Source organism: Danio rerio, chromosome 13 (assembly GCF_052040795.2).
Source record: "Danio rerio strain M-AB ecotype USA chromosome 13, GRCz13ab, whole genome shotgun sequence".
Classification (NCBI taxonomy): domain Eukaryota; kingdom Metazoa; phylum Chordata; class Actinopteri; order Cypriniformes; family Danionidae; genus Danio; species Danio rerio.
The window spans coordinates 28,294,746-28,320,223 of NC_141033.1; the positions used below are offsets into that span (position 1 = coordinate 28,294,746).

At 33.8% G+C, this 25,478-nt stretch overlaps 2 protein-coding genes across 2 annotated transcripts in view; both read right to left on the reverse strand.

Moving 5' to 3' along the window:
* pdlim1 (PDZ and LIM domain 1 (elfin)) overlaps positions 1 to 25,478 on the reverse strand; it is a 579,513-nt gene that overhangs the window by 35,977 nt on the left and 518,058 nt on the right. The window lies entirely within an intron of this gene.
* rel (REL proto-oncogene, NF-kB subunit) lies at positions 781 to 24,909 on the reverse strand. The gene is given in 10 exon segments (NM_001001841.3): positions 781 to 1,784; positions 1,875 to 2,021; positions 3,622 to 3,837; positions 5,110 to 5,214; positions 8,605 to 8,745; positions 21,417 to 21,508; positions 21,995 to 22,143; positions 23,296 to 23,435; positions 24,124 to 24,159; positions 24,829 to 24,909. Coding segments are annotated over 10 exon segments (1,791 nt in total). The 5' UTR covers positions 24,836 to 24,909; the 3' UTR covers positions 781 to 1,026.

The following is a 25,478-nucleotide window of genomic DNA, read 5'->3' on the forward strand; positions in this document are numbered from 1 at the left end:
GTGATTCAAAAATGTGGATCATGAAGTAAAACTTTCCCATGTTTCAAAACCAGTTAAGTAACTTCGTAATACAACAGTGTGTTTTTATGCATTACATTTAGCACTGCTGAGTGTCGAGACTGCTCGAATGACTCAATGCTATATCATGAGCACAAACCAGTTGCATCATCATTGCATGTCAGCGAGTTCAGAAATATAAAAGCTGAAAATATTCATATCAAGGCTCACTTTCTTTCTTATGAAAAAAACAAACATGCAAACCAAATTACAGCATTTAATATTTTATTCACCTGAACTGAGGAACGCAAAACAGATTATCAAAGAACGAATACATACACGAAAATCATAAAATCCACCTTCAGTAGTATAAACTTTATAAAAATACAAAAATCCACCACTGATGACATAAAAGCAAACCTCTTAAGTGTATGTTGAATGAAGTACAAACAGAATGAGACACTAGTACACATTTTTTTTCAAAAACTCTCACTTTCGAGTTACCGAAGAAAACCTTGTTTGAAAAGTATATTTGAGAACCTTGGATATGGTTAAAATGACATAGCCATTACCCAGGGATAAACTCCCTGTTAGTTCCCATGCTAAGGAACACATTACCCTGCCATACATAAGCATTTGAGTCAATCCCAAACCTCTCCAGTATGACCATCAGACTGTTATATACATAAATGTTTCATAAAATCTCAAAGTTTAAGCAAACTTTGGCACCATGTTAAAGCCAACTCTTACCGCATTGACAGTTTTTTTTTTTGTTTTTTTTTGTGGATCAGCACATTTTCTCTTGTCAGCAATCATTTCCATGATTTCTCATGGCATCTATAGGGTCAAATAGTGATGTACTGTAATCTCTTTTGATTGTCCTGCCTGTATATCGTCATCTATCAGTGCGGTGTGAATCAGCATTTACAGTAATCCCTACACAACAAACCCTCCAGATCTTTAATCGAAAATACATTCAGTGAACATAAACCGTGGCCTACGCTTAAAGACCGAGAAAAATCTTCAACTCTATTCGGGAAAGTGCCAGGTGTAATGCTCAAGATGGCTCTCCTGCCCCATATTTCCAGAAGGATACTGTATCTGCGAGACCCTCTGATTGGCGCCATTGGGGTCTATTTGTCTCATGTGTTCTGGAGTACTTCCATTGTTGCAGTTTAGGAGGGCTGTGAAGGACTGTACACAATCCGAGTTGACCAATGGAGCCATGTTGCTCAGCCCTTGAGGTTCCTGTTTCAACTGGATGCCTGGTTGATGATTACCCATGAGACTTTGCAAGATATCATCCTCTAAGCCGCTTGTAAACTGGTAGCCCGTTGCTAGTGACCCACTAGCGCCTGATGCTCCATTTTGTGTGTTTTGAGGCTGTTGGGAGCTGTAGTTATACCAGGCTCCTTCCTGTCCTTGTCTTTGTGGTGGCTGTTGGGATTGCTGAACCTGCTGGTTTAGTAGGTCCTGTCGAGGCTGGTTGCCGGTTGGTCCGTTGGGTTGAAGAATCTCCAGATCCATCGAGGTCAACAGAGGAAGGCTGTTTCCATTTTCCCCTGCACTTGGCATGTTGGGACTTGGGTTCACCTGCTGTAGACTTACAACATTATTGGGCACAGCGGTGTTGGTGACTTGACTGGTCCACTGGCTTAGAGCTCCTTGTGTCGTGGTTTCTGATGGATGTGGCATCATAGGGCAGGACCGAAGGCCTTTGTTATAATAGACTGGCTGATTTTGGCGGGCCACCCCTTGGTTTGGTGGGCGATAAAAATTTGGTGGCTCTGCAAGAAGATTTTGTCATGTTATATAGTGATATTGTTTGTATGAAGAGTGTGTGCAGTTATTTGGTAATGGCTGTTGTGTTGTCTCACCGGTTTTGATTCTCTGATTCATCAAGTTGGTTGAAGACACGGCTTTTGTTCTGTTCATGAAGCTCATGGCTTCCTGGGAGAAGCTTGGGAAGGAGGATTTCATCTGCATGTCGATTTTACGTTTCTTCTCACGACAGCCGTAGGGATCTAAAAAAGTACAAATGTTCAAGTATATTCAAACGGTTACACTTTAAAGATCATTTAACCTAAAAAAAAAAAAAAAAAAAAAATATATATATATATATATATATATATATATATATATATATATATATATATATATATATATATACACATATTTCTCTAAAACTAATGGGATTCATGTATTTAAAATGTTTACAAATATATAATATTTGTGCATAAAAATACACTTTGTTTTGTAAGTATGGTAAAAACTACTAAAATTTTGTGATATTTATATTCATAATTTGAAATTTTATGTAAAAGGAAAAAAATGACATGTATACTTAATAGTATTTATATTAAAGGTGACCTATTATGCTCTTTAAAAGAATTAAAATATGTTTCTGTTGTCCTTAGAGTGTGTAGGTAAAGTTTCAGCTCAAAATACCACACAAATAATTATTTAGAACTCGTTGAAACCGCCCCCTTTGATTCAAATTGGACCATTTTGGTGGTTGTGGCTTTAAATTCAAATGAGCTTGTAAAAGAGGGAGGAGCTACATATGCCTATGCGTCTGCATGGTGGCAGATTCAAAAATGAAGACTAATGTCCTATGCTAATAAGGGAGAGATTTTCACTAATGGGTGGGGATTTCCCCTTCTGATAACATGTACGAAGTGAGAATGTCAAACAAAGTGTTTCTGATGACTGTTTTTATGAAGTGTGATTATATATTTAAAAAATAATAAATGTTACTATTAAAAGCTGGTCATATTCGCAGACTGTTGCTACAGTATTGTGTTTGAATCCCTAAAAAGTGATTTTTGCATAATAGGTCCCCTTTAAATTGTGTTTTTAGCAAATCTGATCATAAGAAGGATACATATTCCCGTTTACATATGGTGTTTTTTTGGTTAACATAGTTGCTGTTCATTTTCACCTTTAAACTAAACATGATTTCAAACAAATCCCGTCTGGCAAGCACAATTAAACAACATGTCCTATAATAAAAAAAAAAAAAATCCATCAGTAGGCAGATATACCAGTTGGTGGTATTTTTTTGGTTGTTCAAACTCATTACTCTCCAACAGTGATCCAATTAAAAGCATTTTGAAACACATCTATCTCTCGAAGTGGCCTGGTTTTTATGATTCAGTTGACAAAATAAGCATTTTAATACCACATCTAAAAGATTTTGACCAATTTTCACAATCAACTAGCATATTTGTATGTCTCTTATTAACATATTGGCTGTATATTAGTACTTATAAAGTACATATTCTGCATAATCTTGTTCTACATTCCTAATACTACTAAATACCAACGTATTTAAAGTATATAGTATATTACTACTGTATTATTAACTATTAATAAGCAGCACATTATTCGTTTGAGGCATTAGTCATAGTTAATAATTTGTTAATAGCAAATATTGATAAGAATTATAAGAAAATGCGATCATGGCATTGTTTGAAATCACATTTCTATGAAGCATGTGTTTTTAAACTTCATTTTATCACTTATTTGCCATTGTAAAATTGTGACATCCCATTTGTCATGAAGCAAAAGCAAACAATCCAATAAATAATAAGTGTCAAAATTATTCTTCTTATTATTATTTACCTTTGTCATCAGGCAGGTATCTGAACTCCATGGGCTCACTGACCTCCTGGTCTGTGGGTCGGCGCAGCTGCATGCGCACAGTGACCGGAGCAGTGATGCTGGTGTCACAGTAAGCAGGGGTCTTGAACACTATGGCCACTTGTCTGTGCACATCTGCCTGAGAGAAAGAGCCTTTGGCCTCCCAGGTCTGAGTGAAGAACCGCACCTCGATGTCATCTAGAGTAAGATCATGTGATGGTGTGAGGAATGGGTTAAATGAAAAAAAATGGCATGAAAAAAAAAAACTAACAATGAAAATGGAGTTAATTTTGAATAAATGGATATGAAATGACTGGTCAATTCTGAAATAAACAAAAGAGTAGACTAACGGAGGAACTAAAATAAAATAAAATATTAAATGAATCATGATCAATTTGAAAAATGAACATATAAGATTGAATTATTAAATGGCAAATGATTTATCATTAATTGTCTTTTATTAAGGGTGCAATAAGTAATTTTGGATGAAATATCATGTAAAATATATTAAAAACATGTAAAATAATTGGTCACACTTTATTTTGATGGTCCATTTGTTAAATTAAAGTTACATGCCAAATAATTCTCATTTGGTTATAAGTATACTGTTAGGTTGGGGTTAGGGTTAGTGTAAGTTGACATGTACTTGCAAAGTTTCTTTTAGTCAGTTAAATGTCTGTTTAAAAAAAACTTAAATGATGAGTATGAAAAATGAACATATGAGATATAAATATTAAATAATTAATCAAATTGAAAATCATTTTTCATTCATTGACTTTTATTAAGAGTGCAATAAGCAATTTTAGATAGAATATAATGTAGGAAAATATATTAAAACAATAAAATCACAAACAAATAAATAAACGAATAAACAAATAAATAAATAAATAAATGATGAAAATGAACATATGAGATTGGATTATAAAATATTTAATCAAAATGAAAATAATTTTTTATTCATTGTCTTTTACTAAGCATGCAAAAAGCAATTTTGGATGGAATATCATGTAATATATATATATATATATATATATATATATATATATATATATATATATATATATATATATATATATAATAAAATTTATTTAAAAATTATGAACATGAAAAATTAACATATGAGAAAGAATTATTAAATTATGAGTTAAATTGAAAATTATTTTCATTCATTGTCTTTTATAAAGGTTGCAATAAGCAATTTTGGATGGAATATCATGTAAAAATACATTCCACACCCTTTTCTGTGTCAGATCTAGACTTTGTGAACCCCCAAAAAACTCAAGTGGCTGATTTTTATTTTTGCAGCCACTCAGATTTTGTAGTGTCTTTTGAGTGTTTGAGTTTGTGGACTTACTTTTCAGTGAGATGTTGTACAGAATGTACAAACAAGGTTGTTCTCAAACAAGTAATACCAAAATGACTGAAATGCCTTCAAGCGCCTCAAGTTACTCCAAAGACTTAAAAGCGTACCTTTCTGCACTTTATCGCAGAGCAGGAAAATCTCATCGCCTCCCTTCACACTGCCGCTATTCTTGTTCACCCGGCAGATCCGCAGTTCGGCTGTGTTCGGGGCCCCTGAAAAACAGCACAAGCCAATCAGATTGAAGATTAGAAAGTCTTAAGCAACTTGAAACACAGACAAAATGCGCCTGAGGAAATAATCGCTCGCATTCTTTGACTTTATCAGAGTATCTGCAGGCACGCTTGCAAACATTGTGTCCTTACACTGAAAAAGCAGTCAAACCTGTCATGATTTAGACAGTGAGGGTGAAGATGTTTACTTCCTCTTTTCTAGGTTAAACGAGATTATTAGTTTAAAATTTGGAGCGTCTGCATGTTTTCAAGCTCATGTTTTTACTGCAGTGTCATTAGAAATGAATGAGAATCAGCCTTTATGTGTGGATGAAAGATTTTATGACCTTAGTTTTTTTTACTTCTTTAGCATCGCAAAACCGCACAAAAACTCTGTGAATGCACTGCTGTTGTGCTGAACACCACCGTCACGTGAGGAAGTGTTGAAATGGATCATATTCACTTCCTGTAGTGTGGGATGTGGCCACTGTCAGCTCTGTCACACAGCAGTGCATTGCCACAAAAGATCTTCCTGCTCTCTGCTATGCTAGTAGTGACATTCTGTATGTTTGCGTTGGGAATTGGGATCTGTATGATTTATATGTCTATAAAATGGCACAGAAAACTTTTAGCTTGTAGTAAATTGTCACTTAGCTTTAAAGTTACTAAAATAACTACGATTATAATACAACAAAATATGTTTTTGGACAAATAAGTCAATTAAAAGCAACATAAAAACACAACAAGACAAACATGAGTAAGATATATTAAATAGTTACTTTAATGTAATGATATTCCTTTATAGTACCTATATTTTAATATATGGAGAGTAATTTGTTGTCATTTTTCTCCCACAGTAAATTATAGGACTTTATGCAAAATACAGTTGAAATTGTAATTAATATTGTAAATACAGTGAACTTTTAAATACAGTGAAATAATGTTCAAATATTCTCCAAGTGATTTTCTTCTGGATTAAATCCTGTTTCTTTTAGTTTGGCTTGAAAAAAAAGTAAAGAAAACAAATTTGCTGTTATAAATTGGCTACTCATGTGGCTACTTAACCTGCCTAGTTAACCTAGTTAAGCTTTCTAATTGTACCTAAAGCTGAATACTCGTGTTACCCACTAGTCCTACCCATAGACTGTAAAATATATGGACGTAGTATCCGTGACATCACCTATAGGTTTCTAAAGAGCGCAAAAGAAGCCACAAGTAGGCGCGGCCACCCGTCGCCATTTTGTTCGCGCGTCATCACACCCACGGCGGGATACCAAACAAGGGCAAAGAGGCGGAGAGTGAGCGGAGCTACAGACACGTGCTGGCATTTTGCTTGGACCTGGCTCAGACACACTTTACTTTGGGAGAAATGCTTAATACTTTATCACCTGTGACTCGTTTGTATTCTGACCACTTGTGCTTGGTTGTATACTATATCAATAGAGTGTTTAGTTTTTTAAAAAACACTGCTGTAATACATTGAGCCACTAAACATTGTTCTTATGACGTTTCTCAACAGGAGGAAAACGCAAATTACTTCCAAACACTTCAGATATAGTCTGTGTTAGTTACTGTAAGACTATTGATGAAATCCAGCATAACATTGTATGACAACGCTTCAGATGACTGATCTACAGCCTACAGCTAATCAATCTGACAGATTCTGGAGTGCATTACAGCTCTAAATATAAATATAAACGATAAATGATCTTAAAACAAATACATCTATAGAGATGGTATATAAGTATATAACTTTACTCACATAGGAAATGGAGGCCACGTGAATAGTTTGTGAGCACAATTAAGTGCACTCAGCATGCCATGCCATCTAATAATTGTAGGAAACAAGTCCAAAAGGCAGTTGACTGTGTAAAGCCACATAAAACAACACAGAAATACGATAAATATGCCGAGATCAGTGGCTAATCTGCAGGATTCAGGATTTAGCTGAGGTGAGGCGAGCAACAAGACCTAGCTGTCACTCAAGTGGCCACTCCCTTAATTATGCAAACTTAATATAACTTAATATAAAGGAAACGGATGAGTTATAAAAAAAATTCACCTCCCTCACAGTTGTCATGAAGGGTACTATTAGCTGTTTTAACCAAAATCTTTTTTTGTACCAGGCTGTAAACACTTTTTTTTCTGCTGTAAAGTTGGCCATTCTAACAGTGGGCTCAATTGAAATTTGCGCTATTTTGGAGCCAGGAGCAGCCAGGACTAGCGGAATTTCGGATGAATTGCAGTTTTAGTTACTTCCGTATTTGCTTCCTGAGGGAGAGCGGGAGGTTGCCGCTTGGTCCTACCGCACCCAATCCGGTCTGAGCTGGCATCGAACTGGCGTTTTTTTGTTTACCTGCATGGCATTTTGCTAGCTGGCCTCTGTTACACTCACCCCTCTAAACTTCATTCCCAACCCGGAAGAGCCCCCACGTGTAAGCCACAGGTCCTAATGTACCCAACCAGGTCTGAGCTGGGATCGAACCAGTGATTCATTGTATTGGAGTCGGTTGTTCTAACAAGGAGGCTAAAGGCCATGGCCTCTAGAGTCTTTCACTAGAGCACCTTTTGAGGTCAGAGGAGGGAGGTTTACCTGCATAGCATTACGCTAGCTGATCTCTGTTACACTAACCCACCTAAACCTCACTCCCATCCCGGACGAGCCCCCACATTTAACCCACTGGTTCTACTGCACCCAACCCAGTCTAAGCTGGGATCCAACCGGCGATTCTTTGTATGGGAGTTGGTTGCTATAACATCTGTCACAGTAGTATCTTGCAAAATAATAAAAATGTCATAAGTTATAAAAAAATATAGTTCTTAAAATATTATATTTAAAATAAAAAGGGTTAAAAAAGCTTCTCTCGGTTAAACATCACTTAAGAAATATTTTTAAATAATACAGCTTTAAAGGAGGGCTAGTAATATGGTCTTTAACTGTACATGCATATTCACACTGAAAAAAAGCTTTACTGAACTTAACTTTACTAAAAAATATTTTAAAATGAACATTAATATTGCAGTACAGTAAAATACTGTATTACATTTTTTAAAAATTGTATTCAAACAAACCAACATAATAAATCTAATGCAAAAAGCGCAAAATACATACCCAGATTCTAGCCACAAATTTTAAAAAAGTAAGTGCGCCATGCCTTTTTGGAGGAGGGGCATTTCAGAGCATTTGATTGGTCAGAAGAGCTAATCATGAAATTCATTGATTCTTATTGGCAGAGGTGAAATGCTGCAAGTTTTGAATGCTAATATCTTCTAAATCCAAATTGTCTTATTGTATTGGAGCACACTAGCTTAAGGAAAACATTGAGACAATCCTAATGATACAAACACTCAGAAAAATGTGATTTTGATCCTTAATACTGTGTGCCAACTCACTGTTGTCATAGATGGGGTTGGAAACGATGGGAGGCAGCATGGTGCTGTACATCCCGCTCTCATCCTGCAGGTAAATCTGGAAGCACAGACGCACCACATTCAGATCATACTCTTCAGTCTGTAGCAGCTGCTCACGGGGAACTGTGGACACACACACACAATAAAAAAAAATAAAAAAACATATTAGACACAATAAGAATCTTGGATGTCACCTGTGTGTCAAAACACAGAAAGCCAGTCATGTGAATGAGCTGAATGAGGAGGAAAGAGGAAGAGGGAGAAGAACACGAAACAGATACAAGAATGAAAACTAATTCAGTTTGTTCAAAAATAGCTGACATGCTTGAACAACTTTTGTTTATAACATGACTTCGATTTCATGTAGATAACGCATACTTAACATAGTCATTGACACAATGTAAAATGTAATAGATCAAACATAAAGAAACACACACAAAGTACAAGGCACTTGAAAAAAGTAAACTACTTCAACTACTTTAAGAGTGCCTTAGACTTATGATTCTTTATTTATAATTTAATGTTTATAATATATGAAATACGTAAACGTATATACTTTTCTACTTTAATACAATGATATTCATTTTCATTCATTCATTCATTTTCTTTTCGGCTTAGTCCCTTTAATAATCTGGCGTCGCCACAGCGGAATGAACCGCCAACTTATCCAGCATATGTTTTACGCAGTGGATGTCCTTCCAGCTGCAACCCATCACTGGGAAATATGCATTTTCAATTTATGCAAATTAAATACATATCAATTTAAATGTTATGCTACTTTTTATGGTTATTAAAAAAACTTAAATCGTCAAGTTTATTTATTGTGGTGCCTTTTTGGTAGGGCTGCACACAATATTAAATGAGCATCGATATTGCAATGTGATCACTCGCATGCGTTTTTGATGCCTGTGATTGTATAATGATCTTAAAAGCATTCAGGCATAATAATTTGAATAGTTTGTAACTTTAACAACAATTAATTTTATTGAATTACTGTTATTTTTTATCATTCAGTTACTGAACTTAAACACTGTTAGACTCGGAAAACGATAAACCACTTTTTCAATTGTATCTTTTTCTTGATTATATTAATAGTTTGTTGTGCAAGAAGATACAACACATGCAAATAGAGAAATGCACTACAAATAGCACAGACTATATCGAAAATGTGTCGGGGGACCCCAAAAATTGTATAGATTACTTATTAGATTTTATTATTTATAATTACTTTATTACTATATTTTATTTAGATAACATTATAACTTCTTTCGAAATAGAGATATTCAAGTTATCTGGTGAAATTGTATTTACATTGCAATGTATTCACCTTATTCTTCGCCGACGAGCAGGCGCAGCCATTTGAATATTTTTGGCTCGAGACTTCCGGTCTCATTCACTTCCATTCATTTTTAGACATTAAAACTGCTCGTTTTGCTGTTTGATGTTGCAAACTGATATTTTCTTATTATATTATTCTACTTGGCCTGTATAGTCATGCAAACATTTGTTTGTGAAGCAAGTAGTTTGACCGTTTTCCGTTTATTATTCCTAGTCATTTCTCACATAGGCAACTGAATCGGAAGTTCTAAAACAATTGCGAAAACAGGCGCACTTCCGCATTTTAGAATAAGGTAAAAATGGCAAAATTTTAAAAAAATATATCATAATGCTAGATTTTTCCTATATTGTACAGCCCTAATTATTGTCTGATAACAAAAATATTAAATATTAAAGAACATGTTCTACGTTTTTAAAGTCATATATTCATGTAAAATTGTAATAAAAAACACAAATAAATAAGTTTATGGTATTGTATGTATTGTGATGACAATATGTCACCGACTGTGTACTACGGGATAAAACACAATGTGTCCACTTGTGGTTCTATTTTGAGGAAATACTGTCTGTAGATACACTGTAAAAAAATCTGTTAATTGACAGGTTTCATATTTCATGATTTACATTTTTTTGTGTGGTTATTTACGGTTGTGAATTGTATTATGGGGTGTTGATCTCTGCTCTGTCGACTTTTGATGATGCACATTCAACAGTACATTTCATTGAAATGACTATTACTAAAGTTTTAGTGCTTCGAATCAATATCTTGTGTAATAATTAAGTCTGTAAAATGCGCTGGCAGTTTATTACCAGGCTTTTTTTTAATCATAATTTGACAATTCAGACAATATATCACATCATAACATCAAAGGTTGTTCAAAAGAAAAGATTAAGGCCCCACAATGCAAATAATAATAATAATAATAATATAAATAAATAAAAACAGGAATCACAAAATACGGAAATTGGTTAATCTACTGTTTTTTTAGTGTATTGTGCTGTCCAAAAACAACAACAGTGTAATTTAACAAAATAAATAAATAAATAAATAAATAAATAAATGTCATTTAGAAATAAGTTGTTTATCTATTCATCTTTATACTTTTGTGCACTATTGTACACTGAAAACTGATGTCGGCAAAATTGCAAACAATTTATGTGTTAAATTTAAACAAACAAATTAAATTTTTTAATGTTTAACTTAATTTGTTTGTTTAAATTCAACCCAAATTATTTGTTTACAACCACTTAACTCAAAAAAAAAAGTAAATTCAAGGAATCATCTTTGAATAGTTTTTTTTCAATACACACATGTATAATAAACATTACACATGTTTAATAGGGCAGGACTCCATATTTATTAGCAAGTTAAGATAAAGTGATCATAGGAAAGCCGTCTGCACGTATTCTGTTGCAGCTAGAAAAGCCACTGACACCAACCTACAGACGCCCACACGGGTTTCTCCACCCAGTGTTACTCTCAGGAGTCTGTGTGTGTGTGTGTCCCGCCCACAGTAATGACGAACACGGCTCTGAGGTCACAGCAGGTGGAAACAAACACCCAAACACTCTGACGATAAGAGACACCTCCACGCTGACTAGTGCTGCCAACATACTCTAATTTACAACCATGATATGATATAGTAAAAATATCCATAGCTGATACCGTCATCTTTTTTTTATTTTGTAGCAGACGTAACAAGATCGTATTGAACTACACAACTCAAAAAAGGGCAATTTGTTCATCCGGAAATTGTGAATCCACAGGTCCTGAGAGAAATGGCACACTATAACCTTCAAGAAAACCACAATTGTGGCCACTTTTTAGTAGATGAAGGTTGCCTCTGGATTAATGCTCATCTGACGTTATGGATATATTAAACACCTCTACTATTAAAATAATAGCAGTCACTTTAACTATCTGTCACTATGTTTTTTGGAATGATTTAAAACAAGATGTTATGTTCCATGTTAGTTTTGTTTATTTACTTCCCTCATCCTCCTCTCACCGCTTCTCACTATACTCTTAGGTTTCTTATTGGTTCAGTTAACTGTCTATCATCGTTATGACGATCTAAGTTCCACCAATCCCCAGAAGAGCCGCGAGGATTTAAAGCTCTGACATATCAGTATGTGGTGTGCACTTTGCCTCGGCGTACCCTTGTGCTCCACGCTTTCATGTTTTTGGCATGCTTAGGATATTTGGTAATTTATTATGTAAGTTTTACTGTGGTAATTCGAGTTCACTTGTTAAACTTGGTTGGCTTTGAGTAAATAAAGCATTTAGCATTTAGTTTTTGTGTGATTCTAAATTGAGCCTTATGATATTCTTGATAGGGTTGTTGTTAGTTTAGCTTGTTTTTGTTAGATTAGCTTGCGTGTTTTGCCGTGTAATTTTAAGTTTCGTAGTTTAGTTAGTTTAGTTCAGGTGTCGTGTGCTGTGCACTGAAGATATCGGTTTTATTTTCATTGTTTATTTTTATCGCCTATAGTTTAGACTTTAGACTTAAGGATTGTTTTGTTTGGTTAATTTCTTTGATTTGGCTTACACTCATTGTTATCGTTTTAAGAGAACATTGTAAATGTTTATTTTTTCCCAGTTATTATTGTTAAATCTTTTGTTTACACCATTGAGTAAAACGCTTAAATTCAGAATCGAATCCTGCCTCATTCGTGATTTGTCGCACACATTACATCCGTCTCACCTAAATGTTACAGCATTCCTTTTAAACATCACAAACACATAATACAAGAGAATGAGTTTTACTTGACACTAAAAACTAAACATTAACATTTGTAATCAGTCTTTTTTTTATTTGAATTTAAAAACATGCTTATTAGTTTATTTTTCCACATATTTCAATAATTGCCAATATTCTATTTTTACAGTCAAGAAATTGCAAACAAATTTAAGAGAAAGATAGATGTATTTAGCAAAAATCAAATAGTGTTTTGTTTTTCTGTAAGTAAATGTTATACAATCAGTTTACGATTTTGTTTATTGCTTATGTAATCTGCAACACTTGAGAAGTCATGCCTATAAAGCTCTTTCGAATTAAATTGAATTGAGAGAGAGATTCTAGATCAGTAGTGTTCAAACTCAGTCCTGGAGGGCCGGTGTCCTGCAGAGTTAAGCAACTGGTTTAGTTTAGCAACTAGTTTAGTTTATTTTACCAATTTCCTTCAACAAACCTGCCTGGAAGTTTTTCTATACCAAGAATATCTTGATAAGCTGGTCCAGGTGTGTTAAATTGGGGTTGGAACTGAAATTTGCAGGACACCGCCTCTCCAGGAGTTTGGACACCCCTGTTCTAGATTGTTCTAGATTAATCCAAAAATATTGATTGTTAAATATACTGTTTATTATTATTGTAGTGTTGTATTTATTATTATTTTATCACTGCTACAGTCTCATTTGTGTTTATATATATTATTAATGTAAATATTACAAAAGCTTGACCTATACATTTGTAAAGAGAGAGAGAGAGAGAGAGAGAGGGAAAGAGAGAGAGAGAGAGAGAGAGAGAAGTGAAGTGAAAGAGGAAGAGACTTAAATTAGATATACATTTAAAAAAAAGATAATCTGCCATGCTGATAAATGAAAAAAACGTGCAGATATAATTATGGATAATTATGAGAATCAGCATGGCCAATGCAATAATTTACACTCTATTTGTATTTTATTGAACATTGTCAAGTTATTTACCATTTTATAAAACCCATGCATATATATATATATATATATATATATATATATATATATATATATATATATATATATATATATATATATATATATACATAAACACACACACACACAGATGCCCAAACTTCCAAACTATATCAATGCGAGATTTTATTAGTCATTTTAGTTTTAAAAAAGCATCAGACGAGCCCATATCATTTAACTTCACTCCACTTGGTAGCCAAATTGACATTTTAGCTGGCCTCAATAAGACATTTAGTATAAGATGATGTTCTCTTCTACTTTAATTTAAGAGAGAAATAGGTATCAATGTGGAAAAGTGGTATCATTTCAAATCCCAGTATGTGCAGGCCAGAAGCCCAGGAGGGTGAAGAAGAGAGCTGGAGATGAGCTGAGGAGAACAGCAGACTGATGTTCAAGCAGGAACAGAGAGAGAGAGCGAGACAAGAGGTGGGTGGAGATGAGTGGGTGGGAGATAGCGAGAGTCTCATCCAGCAGCTCATGCTTATTTGTCTATGTGTGTGTGTGTGTGTGTGCGTGCGTGTGTGTGTGTGTGTGTGTGTGTGTGTGTCAGCCACAGCGAGTGGACAGCGGCAGCAGGGGTAATGATGATAGCGTAGGCTATATACCACAGGGTGAGATACAGAGAGAAAAGAGAAGATTCTCCATTCTGTGGGCACAACACCATCATTTCGTCACCTTGAACCCACCACCTGTGAATTTTACACCATACGCTGGGCTTAACACACGCTCAACTCATCATGGCAAATCCTCATATCTGCCATCTCACAGACAGCACACATGAGGGTTTACTTTAGACACTGACATATATAATGTGACACCAATGACTTCATATTTAAACTGTAATATGTGAATATTGTCCACTTTAAACTGCAGGTCAGATATTGAAAAGCAAATAAGAGAATTGTGTGAAAGAGAGGAAATGTAATGAAATTCACATTTCGATGGGATTTCAACTTGAAATGCTTAGAATTATGTAACAGTATAAAGAAGATTTGACATGGATGACGCATACAGATCATATGTAAAAATAGATATTATATTATAATATCTATTGAAACAAAATATAATAAATATTATTTGTAACGTACAATAAATAATAAATGTTTATTAATTTTGTAATTCATTTGTATTTTAATTACATAATTTATGTAACATATGAAGTTTAGTGCTACATGAAAACATTTTATTAAATTTAAATTATATTTCAATAATATTTCAATTGAATTTCTATTATTATATTACATTATATTATATTATCTATTTATACAAATAATAATATTATTATTTTAAATATTTGCAATATAATATAAACAATAAATAATGTTTATTCATTTAATTAAGTTGTATTTTATATAATGATATATCATTTATTTAATATATAGTGTAATTGATTTAAAAATATATACATTTAATAAATTATATTTTAAATGAAACCTTTTAATTAAATCCTAATGGAAGTGATATACCTTATCTTATATATTGGTACAAAAGATAATACATATTATTAGTAATGGACTATAAATAATAAAATGTTTATTGATTTTTAAATTCATTTGTATTTTAATTACATAATTTATTTAACATATAAAGTTTTTTGCTACATGAAAACATTTTAATATATTTAACAATTATATGAATAATTATATTTCTATTCTATTATATTTATACAAATAATAATATTATTTTAAATACTTGTAATATAATATAAATAATAAATAATGCTTAATAATTTTCATTAAATTGTATTTTATATAATAGAATTTATTTAACATGTAAAGTGTAATTACTACAATAATTTTGATTATATATAATAAATGATATTTTACACGAAAAATTTGAATTATATGCTAATGAAAGCAAATAAAATAACTAATTTTATTATATGCGTCATATTAAAAAAGACAAAAGTAGTCAACATACTTCATTGTTTTTTTTTTGATGCGAAGTAAAAATATTTAATCAAATGTCAAATCGAAAAAGAAACAATTGCATCATTGATCAAAATTACTGTTATGACTTTGATGTTAGTGAAAGCAGCACTAACAACAAAACCATTTACATTTATTGTCAACAAAGGACAGCATGATTTGTACTTGTTTATGCGTCATTGTGAAATCATTGTGGGATAACGTCAGTGCAAATGAGATCATCCCTTCGATGCATCAATAATCAAATTCAAAAGTAATATCAATACTAATCTCACTACTACAGCCTGCATGACTACTCTAACTATTTTCAGGGGCCTGTCAGTATTATGAAGCCAAAGATAGAGATGTTTGTTCCCTCTTCAGAGCAGAAGTGAGAGCAGCACAACAAACACAGGGAAGCAAAAGCGCAGATCAGTTCACAAACTGACTTTCCCACTGTTCACGAACCATAGTCTGTGACGAGCAGTTGGAACATTTTCAAAACTTCTCAAATGAAGTTTGGCTAGACAGGATTATTACACTACGTAATGTATCTATATCAACTCCTCGCTGAATCATTTTACATATACAACATTAAATCAAGGCCATAGAATGCTCACAATTTTGCTAAACTTCAACTCTAAATCTGATCTAAACCATGGCAAATGTCATGCGGCAAATTCTGATAAAGTCAGTTATACACCGTATATATTAAGGAAATGTAGACATCTAGGATTTTTACAGTTTTTACCATTAAAATCCAACCATTTATTGTTTAAATAAGTAAACGTGATAAAAGGCTTGACATCGCTTCTCAAATTTAATTTACTTGATGTCAGGATCAAAAATTATTCCAAAACTCCAAAAGGAAGATTCATTAATAAAAGATTTAATGTTCTTGCAGCAAGGGAACAATACAGAAGGAACGCAAGAGGTTCCATTCTGGTTGCTCAAAGGGCAGTCCTTTGAGTCCAGTTTATATACAATAATATAAACAGATGATGATGCATTGTCTATATTCATTGGTCTAAACAGTGTGTTTGGTAGAATCCTATTGATCATATAATGAAATCATTGTCAGCACAATATTCCTGCAACTGGCACATTCCAACTATTCAACTGATTGAAACTACAGTTGAGCATTTGATTATATCAAGAAGCACACACATTTAGCATTAATGTTGGGTTCCTTTAAAAGTATACAAATATAAAAAGAATATAAATAGAATATATGGAAATGAATCAAATTAATTTATCTAACACTTGATTTGCGTTAACATGTTTAATACCTGTATGTATATTATGTCGTGTATTGTTTTACGCAAAACAGCACAAGAAATGGTGCAGATATTGCCGCACTTTTTAAATTTAAAAAGTTTTAAAAAATTAAATCATTTTTGCCATGATATACGCACACACTTTTATTTATTACCTTTTAGTTTATATGCTTAAAATAGCAAATGTTTGTCTCGTCACATAACATGAAGTGTAAAGAAATTTTACGAATCTACGAAGTGAACTTTCACAAACTAATTTCAAGAGGAGCACGTGATATGATTGATCACTGCTGGTCTCTCTTCTGTAATCATTAGTAGGCCAGTCGGATTAATCCAAGCCCGTCTAGCATTACTCCCTTATCTTCATTTTTTGAAGAATCCCCCCATCCACCCCAACTCCCCCTTATGCTGCCGTCACACTAGAGTTTTTGCATGTGAAATTCTGTCGTATAGCGCTGCGAAAAGGGGCGGGATTAAACAAGATGATTAGACATTTAAAAAAGCGACTGTTTGGTCCATGTTTTAAATTTCCTTCCAGTGGTCATGTTTTGATCTTTGTTTGGTCTCATGCTGTCATGTGATGCAATTTTGCAGGTCAGAGTTCACCAAGCTTGAACTTTCCAACGCAATGAACTGCGAAACTTTTCGCACAAGCTTGCGATTCAGGTCTGACGCATTTGCATACGTATGAATCTATGTCAATAGGGAGAAAATTGCTGTGTGACTACAGCTTTAATCTTTACCAGGGGGAGCTCTCGAGAACTACCGAATCTCGTACCCCCTTACATGCTCATTATCCAGGCGGGAGCTCTGGGCTCAATTATCTGCGAGCTCAGGGTTCTCTTCTAGGACAGTATGCCAAATCTGCTATTATTATTAAGCAAGAAATTTGAGTAAAGATGTTGAGTATTTAATGACTTGCTGTTGGTTAATTAACGAAAAAATGACCATGATTTTGATGGTAAAAGGTGTAAAAATGCTAGAGTAAACCTGTTTAACAGTACAGTTCCTTAATATATACGGTGAATACTTGTAAATTACAATTCGTTGCACGGCACTTCACTTTTTTTTGTTAGTTTATTGACATTACTATGGTTCCTTTGTCACGATCACCAGCGATCCAGCCTGTGCAGGTCGCCAGAGAACTACAAATCTTCCAGCAAAAAAACAACAAGATCCAGTCAAGTACCACTCACAAACCTGACCAAGATCCTGTCTGATTGCAAACACTCACAGCTGAAGCTGCTCATGAACTGATTACAAGGACTATAAAGACAGCACATACACACACATTGTTGCCGAGTCTTGTTGAACAGTTTTGTGAACATTACAATGTGTTTTCCTTGCCTTGTCTGTTAGTTTAAATTGCCTGCCTGTACTGTTTGCCCGTGTTGACCGTCGATTGCCTGACTGTTCTTTATAAACCTGCATTTGGATCCGCACCTCCCTTGTCAGCATTACTTTACATCCTTTTAGTTTTAAGGTTCTTTATAGTAGTTTTATATTGCATCTCATGTTGACAAATAATGCTTATTGCATTATTTTAGTGCAGTGGTAGTTTACCGTTTCCCTTCTTGTCTTAGATTTTTCACTGATAAAACATCTTGACAAGTGCTAAGTTCACTTTTAAATATAAACTTTAAAACTTAATTATTATTTTATGCAATAGTTTCATATATTTTCTTTACTTTAATTTAATTTACTTTAAACAAACCCTCATGAACAAAAACTGTTTTCTGTATTTTTGTGTAGCTTTACAAGCAGTGACAAAGCACAAATACTGTCTAAATTAATCACACCGTTATAGACTAAATATCATAAAAACGTCGCTGGTGGCACCAAGGGAAAATTACCCAGCAAAGCGTTCACCCTGTAATTTTCCTCCCACACAATAGTTTGCATGGAATTCCTGAAGTATTTGTCTGTTTGCATATGAGGTAGAATAAGCCAAAAGTTAACCGTTTCACAAAAACGTATAGTTTACAGTTCCTCTTGACATTCCTGCCTCACTAAATGAATTCCCCCTGATCTTAAGCCACTCAATACTGCAGTCAGTTGTGCAACATCTTCACTAAATAAAGAGAAGTGATTCTTTTTCCTCTGCTCTAACTGCACTGTCAGATGATAACTTGTGTCATTTAGTATTGATGGCAGAAAAGAGAGAAATGTGAAAGCATTTGTGATTTGAACATCGTGATGTTGGTTGCCATCATCAATAGAGAATGTCTGATAACGAGAGTAAAAGTGAAAACAAGTAGGAGAAAAATAATGATGAGAGAGAGAGAGAGAGAGAGAGAGAGAGAGAGAGAGTGAAAACCCCCCCCAAAGAGAATCTGCAGATGTTTTCAGTGCTAAAATTCAGCGTAAATACAATGATTGCATTATATTTTTCGTGCAATAGAATGTGTCATGTTATATAAATGATCACATTTATGAGCACATCACTGTAATTGGGTGCTCAGCCAAACGTGCACTATATATATTTTAAAAAGGCGGCAAGACTAAAGCTGTTGTATTCTGTTTAGTTTTCTTTATTTTTTGATTTAATATTATGGTTTGTTTCTGTACTTTCGTTTTGAATATCCAAGTTGTATAATTTATGGATGTGTATTTTCTATTTTTGTTGTTGTGGGATAATATGTGAGATCATGTGATCTGGAAGTGTACAAAAAGGAGCATCTTATTGTGATGAACACTGTCTGATGAAGAGCCGTGTGCTCGAAACGTTACATGCCTTGTATCAGCCTTTTTAATTTAATAAATTGGCATTTTTGGAGCTTTGGTGTTGCCGCCTTTTTGAAAATGTCATATAAATGATCACACATTTTTATCATGATTTACTATATCACTAAAATGTGATATAGTGTAACAATAGTTTACAGTTGCAATCAGAATTATTAAACACCCTGAATTATTAGCCCCGTTTATTTTTTCCCCAATTTCTGTTTGACGGTGGAATGATTTTTTCAACACATTTCTAAACATAATGGTTTTAATAACTCATTTCTAATAACGGATTTATTTTATCTTTGTCATAATGACGGTACATAATATTTTACTACATATTTTTCAAGACACTTCTATACAGCTTAAAGGGACATTTAAAGGCTTTTACTAGGTTAATTAGGTTAACTAGGCAGGTTAAGGTAATTATAAAGTATAACAATGGTTCTGTAGACTATCAAAAAATATATAGCTTAAAGGGGCTAATAAAAGCTGTTTTTATTCTAGCCGAAATAAAACAAATAAGACTTTCTCCAGAAGAAAAAATATTATCAGACATACTGTGAAAATTTAATTGCTTTGTTAAACATCATTAAAAAAAAAAAAAAAAAAAAAAAAAAATTCAAAGGGGGGCTAATAACTCTGATTGCAACTGTATGAACCAAAAACTCTCATCAGACATATTTAGAATATGAGTAATTTAGAGACATGTTTTGGATGCATTTACACTTGTGCATTTTCATTTTGAGATGAAAACACTCCTCATCCATGTATTTTTATCGCATTCTAGAAAAGGATCTCCAGCCACATTGTACAGGCTATAATGCATGATACAACATGTAACATATAACATGTTTTCAAACACCCCATTGTCACAACTTGAAGATGCTGGAGTAGTGTGCACCCCAGAAGTAACCATAACAAAAGTGTATTCGCATTAAAATAAAAACGTAAAATCGCACCTAAAATATAAACCTTGTGCTGTTCTACAATGCAGCTCTGAAAACACAAATTAATTTTAAACCTTACACCTTTAACACCAATGGTTTCAAACTCAATTCCTGGAGGGCCGCAGCTCTGCATAGTTTAGCTCCAACCACCTCCAAGTCACACCTGCTCAATAGTCTCTAGTAGTCTTGAACACCTTGATTAGTTGGATCAGCTGTGTTTGATTAGATTTGGAGCAAAACTGTGCAGAGCTGCAACTCTCCAGGAATCGAGTTTGAGACCTATGCTGTGAGATGATGACGTCTGCTGCTTCAGAAGCTTTAATAGACAAATTAAAATCAAAGAAAAACGGCATTTGCAATATGGGAATATTTTGGTTTCAAAGTCACAGACACCGAACAAAAACAGGTCATTTTTAAGAGCTGTCGCAGAATTGTTGCCACGAATTACAGACTATTGAGCTGAAGCATGAATAAATTCAAATCAGCTTAAGATTAAATTTAATCATAAATCAACTCGCAAAAACATTATCTGTCAAAAAATAAATAAACAATAAATTGCTATTAGATATTTTCCCCAAATCGCACAGCTCTACTGCAAAGTATAGTATTGTACCTTGTCAACATTTTAGGTACTAATATTTACTTTTGTACAACAATTATGGACCCTTTTCGGTACAAAAAAGTACCTTTTGAAAATATAAATTTCCTTATTTATAAGGAACTCCAGATGAAATCATTTGCATTTATTTAAAGCATAAATAGTAGGTTTTCAATAATTTCCCTCTAAATCAGATCAACTTTGTATGTACTACTTTTTCGGGCAGATTCTGTTTAGGCCAGGAAAGGAAAAAGCAGTGTTGAATCTCACCATTGAAGGGGTTGATTCCTCGTGTCACCCTCTGCATGATGGCATCCTTCACTTCTCTTCTCCGCACACACTGGATGCCCAGATTCTGAAAACTGTTTAAAGAAAAAGAAACAAATAAAAGAATCTGTTAACGTATGCATTCTGATTTTGCACCTCCAGCTTTGTTTAGTACTTTATACTGTCCGACTTGAATGACTAATCCCAAAAACTAAAGCTAACAGGGAGAGTGAGGTTAGAATTAACCATACAGACAAATCAAGGGCAAGCTGGAGCTCTCATTTTGCATACCGGGGAATCCCCTGCATGGCTCCCTATTCTAAAACAACATGCTTCTTTAACATAAAAAAAAAAAGTAGAAGAATGGACAGCCCTTCGGAAGAGAAATGTGGTCGTGTGTGGGCTGAGTAAAGGGAAAAGCACACAGGAATGACTTTGATGTGGGGCACAGCAACGTTTCGTTTCATTAAGAGGAAAATGGTAACAGGACCAAACAGGATTACAGCAAAATTTAAAGATAATGAAGATTTTTTCTTCTTCTCGTGAGTGACAGTGTTCAGATTTTAAAAGATTGAACTTACGCAATGGCCCTTCGTTCAGGTCCAAACTCTGCCTCGTAATATCCATCCTTGCAGTCTTTTCCCACTAGGTCATGGGGATGGGGTTTGTAAGGTTCACTTTTGGTCACCAAAGTAACACGCACTTTTCCTTTGCCAGTGACATTAAGAATCTAAAAGGAAAAAGAGATGCATTTATAAGAGAAAGGTACCAAGAAATAATGTTCATTCAGAAATACCTAAAAATGTCAAGTATCACTTTGAATAACACATAATAATGTAATGGCATTTTTTGTGTGAAGTGTTCTTCAATAATCTTTAATAGTGTAACATCTTCCTTAATCCTTCCATAGTGCTTCTGTTTTTTTCAGGGACTGTTTTGTTTTCTTCAAGGTTTTTGATATTAAATCATGCTTTAATAATACTTCAGATTATACATAGTGTGTGCATTAGCTATAATTAGGTCCACACAGAATCTGCGAGCAGAAATCTACAGATTTTTAGCCCATTGAGTCTATGTATTTGCTTGTGTAAATGTGTGCACATTTATATTTTTTCAAATTTTTAATCCATTTCATTAATATTATTGTGATATAGTAATATTAAAATTTTCATATGATTCATTTACAATACAATTTGTAAAAGTAATATTTTTAGTAGATCTATATGAAAGAATTGCTTTGTTTACCAATTAAGTGGATCTAATTGGATTTGCACTGTTAACGTTAAATAAAGTTAAAAAGGTATTGTTTTTTATTTCATATATGTTGTTTTTAGTTATGATGATACTCTTAAAATAATTCCACATAAATCCGCAGATTTTCTCCATAGAAAAAAAATGTCTGCAGGTTCTGTCTGGCCCTAGCTATAACCCATTATTGACCTGTTATCCTATTTTTTAGATTAGATCTGAACAAGAATGACAGCTAAAACTGTATAAATCCTAAATGCTTTTAAGCACAAACTTCATTTTTTGTCTCTTTTTTTTCTAAGAAACTTGTAAAAGATTTGGCAGATTATTGCTGAAGTAAAAAACTGTTTATTCTTATTTTTGTTATGAAAAATACATTTTACACCAAACAATGTGTGCTTCAAATCTGAAGTATAAATGTATAAAATGTTCCCACAAGATGAAATTGGTTTCCCATTCATTTCCTTGTGGCCATTTCTGACCTCTATCAACACAAGTGCATCATTTAACATTCCTGAATCATTTTTATACATTCGTCCATGACCGAAGAGCCAAAACATTTACCAAGTAGACACAGTTTCTTTCTCTTTATCCAAAGGCCTATAAAAGATTTTATTTATCTATTAGTAAATACCTGAATGCTTGGGTAGGTTCTGTTATTGTCAGAGCTTCTTTCTCCTGGTATGCTGCCCGCAGAACGACCTTCGCATTTATATCTGAAACGCATGCCTCTCTGTTTGGGCTGCTCGAAAATCTGAACACATGGCTCTCCCACTGCACAAAAAAAAAAAAAACAGGTCAAATTATTCCGTCAGTTCATTTAAACATTTTTAACACATTTAAAATTCTCAAATGAGTCTTATTAATCATTAAAACGCCAACAGCGAAGATGCATGGGCACCAAACACCTGCAACAAGCCACTTCTTGCATCTTTCACAGAACCTGACCATAACCTGACCACAAACAACGCAGCCTGCCAGTAAATAATTTCCCGCTCTCTGCACCTGTCAGCAGCACACACTGTTTACGAGCTCATCCAGGTGCCTTTACATACCATCATAACTTTTCTTCAAACACCTGTACACACAGCTGCATTTGTCATGCGATATTAGTGGTTGTTTATAACACATGAACACTGTCAAATATTGAGGGGAAAATTTGAAATCTATGATAATGACGCATGAAACAGATCCAGTGTTTGATTCCGTGTGTAGTGCACAGATGTCACTCACTCTTGCCTGCACAACAGATCTGTCACTTACAGGAAGTCATATATTTATCAAATAAAAGAGGAAGTAGAGTAAGAAAATTTGAGCATTACATCGGTTTTACTAAGGCGACTGGGTGACGTTGGAAGATATTTGATGGGTGATCAGTCAGAGTTTATGACCAACCCTAAACTTAATTGTAAATATGTTACTGGTTCACACTGTATATATAGAGATTGATATGAGTACTTACTTAGATGGGGATCCCTGTGCATTGAGAGGGATTGCACTGTATAAGAAAGAAAGACAAAGATCAAATCAATCAAGAAGAATGTCACCTATAGTACAATGCATTGTATATTGTGGAAGAATCACTAAACATGCAGATGAGAATAAGAGAGAGGAACAGCTTTTTCAAAGTTCCTCATTTTTATTTCCTGGTGTTACTTTGTGCCTCACGTATTCATGTATTGAGAACTCATTTGATTTGTTTGGTTTATACACTGATTATATTCAGTTTAGATGATTAACACATTTGTTTCAAGGTAATATGAATAATAATCAATTTGTTATGAAGGAGATGTATGTAATTTTACATTTACACAAATGTAAAGCTTATATAACCTACAAATATATATATATTTAACAATAGAATCTGATTTATAAAGGGTGTGTAAAAACTTTAAAGATACAGAACACAGTGAAGATTTACAAACTCCAGACAACATATATAAAAGCATTCATAATAACTGACGGATTTCATATATCACATTTACAAATTGGTAGTCTATATTAAAGATTTAATTGTCTGTCTAAACTTTTTAAGAACCTCCGTTGTGTTCTGATTCGACTCACGGTATGAATGGGTCGCATGATTCAATTAAACCCAGTAAAGAGTAAGAAAAGTAACGTACAAAGACATGATGAATTGATTAACTGTATAAATACTCGTACTCACCATCCATAACACCAGTGTCGTAGGTTTGTTATACGTCCGAACTCCAAGAGCTGAACAGATAATCAGAAACACTTCTACTACATAGACTACTAGTACTGGGAATTCCCCTCTATATACAATATCAGCAGACACGCCCCACATGGCAAGCCGTCGCTACATTTAAAGGAACCTACTACCTCAGCTTTGGGTTTTGCTGTTCATTAGATGCTCGTACATATAACATTGCTAAATCCTTGTTAAAGCAAATCCAGTAGTGATGAATAATTAAACTTTAGACTACTACTCACAAATTGAACTACTTTGTTTTATATTTGTAATAACACAATGAAATTGCTGCTCATTTTAAACTGCATTTTTACTTAAATGTCTTAGTTATGCCTACTCAAGCAGTTTCAGTTCTATTTCTTTCTATTTATAAGATACTTTTTGGGTGAAGTTGATACTTGCTAAGTGAAAAACAAATGACTGAACTATAAAGTAGCATTTTTGAATAATCTGTTACACTTTTTTTTTTTTTAGATCTTTTATTAAGTAATATTAATGTAATGTATAGGGTGTGGTTTAACGACACAGTAGGTAGTGCTGTCGCCTCACAGCAAGAAGGTTGCTGGTTCGTGTCTCGGCTGGGTCAGTTGGCATTTCTGTGTGGA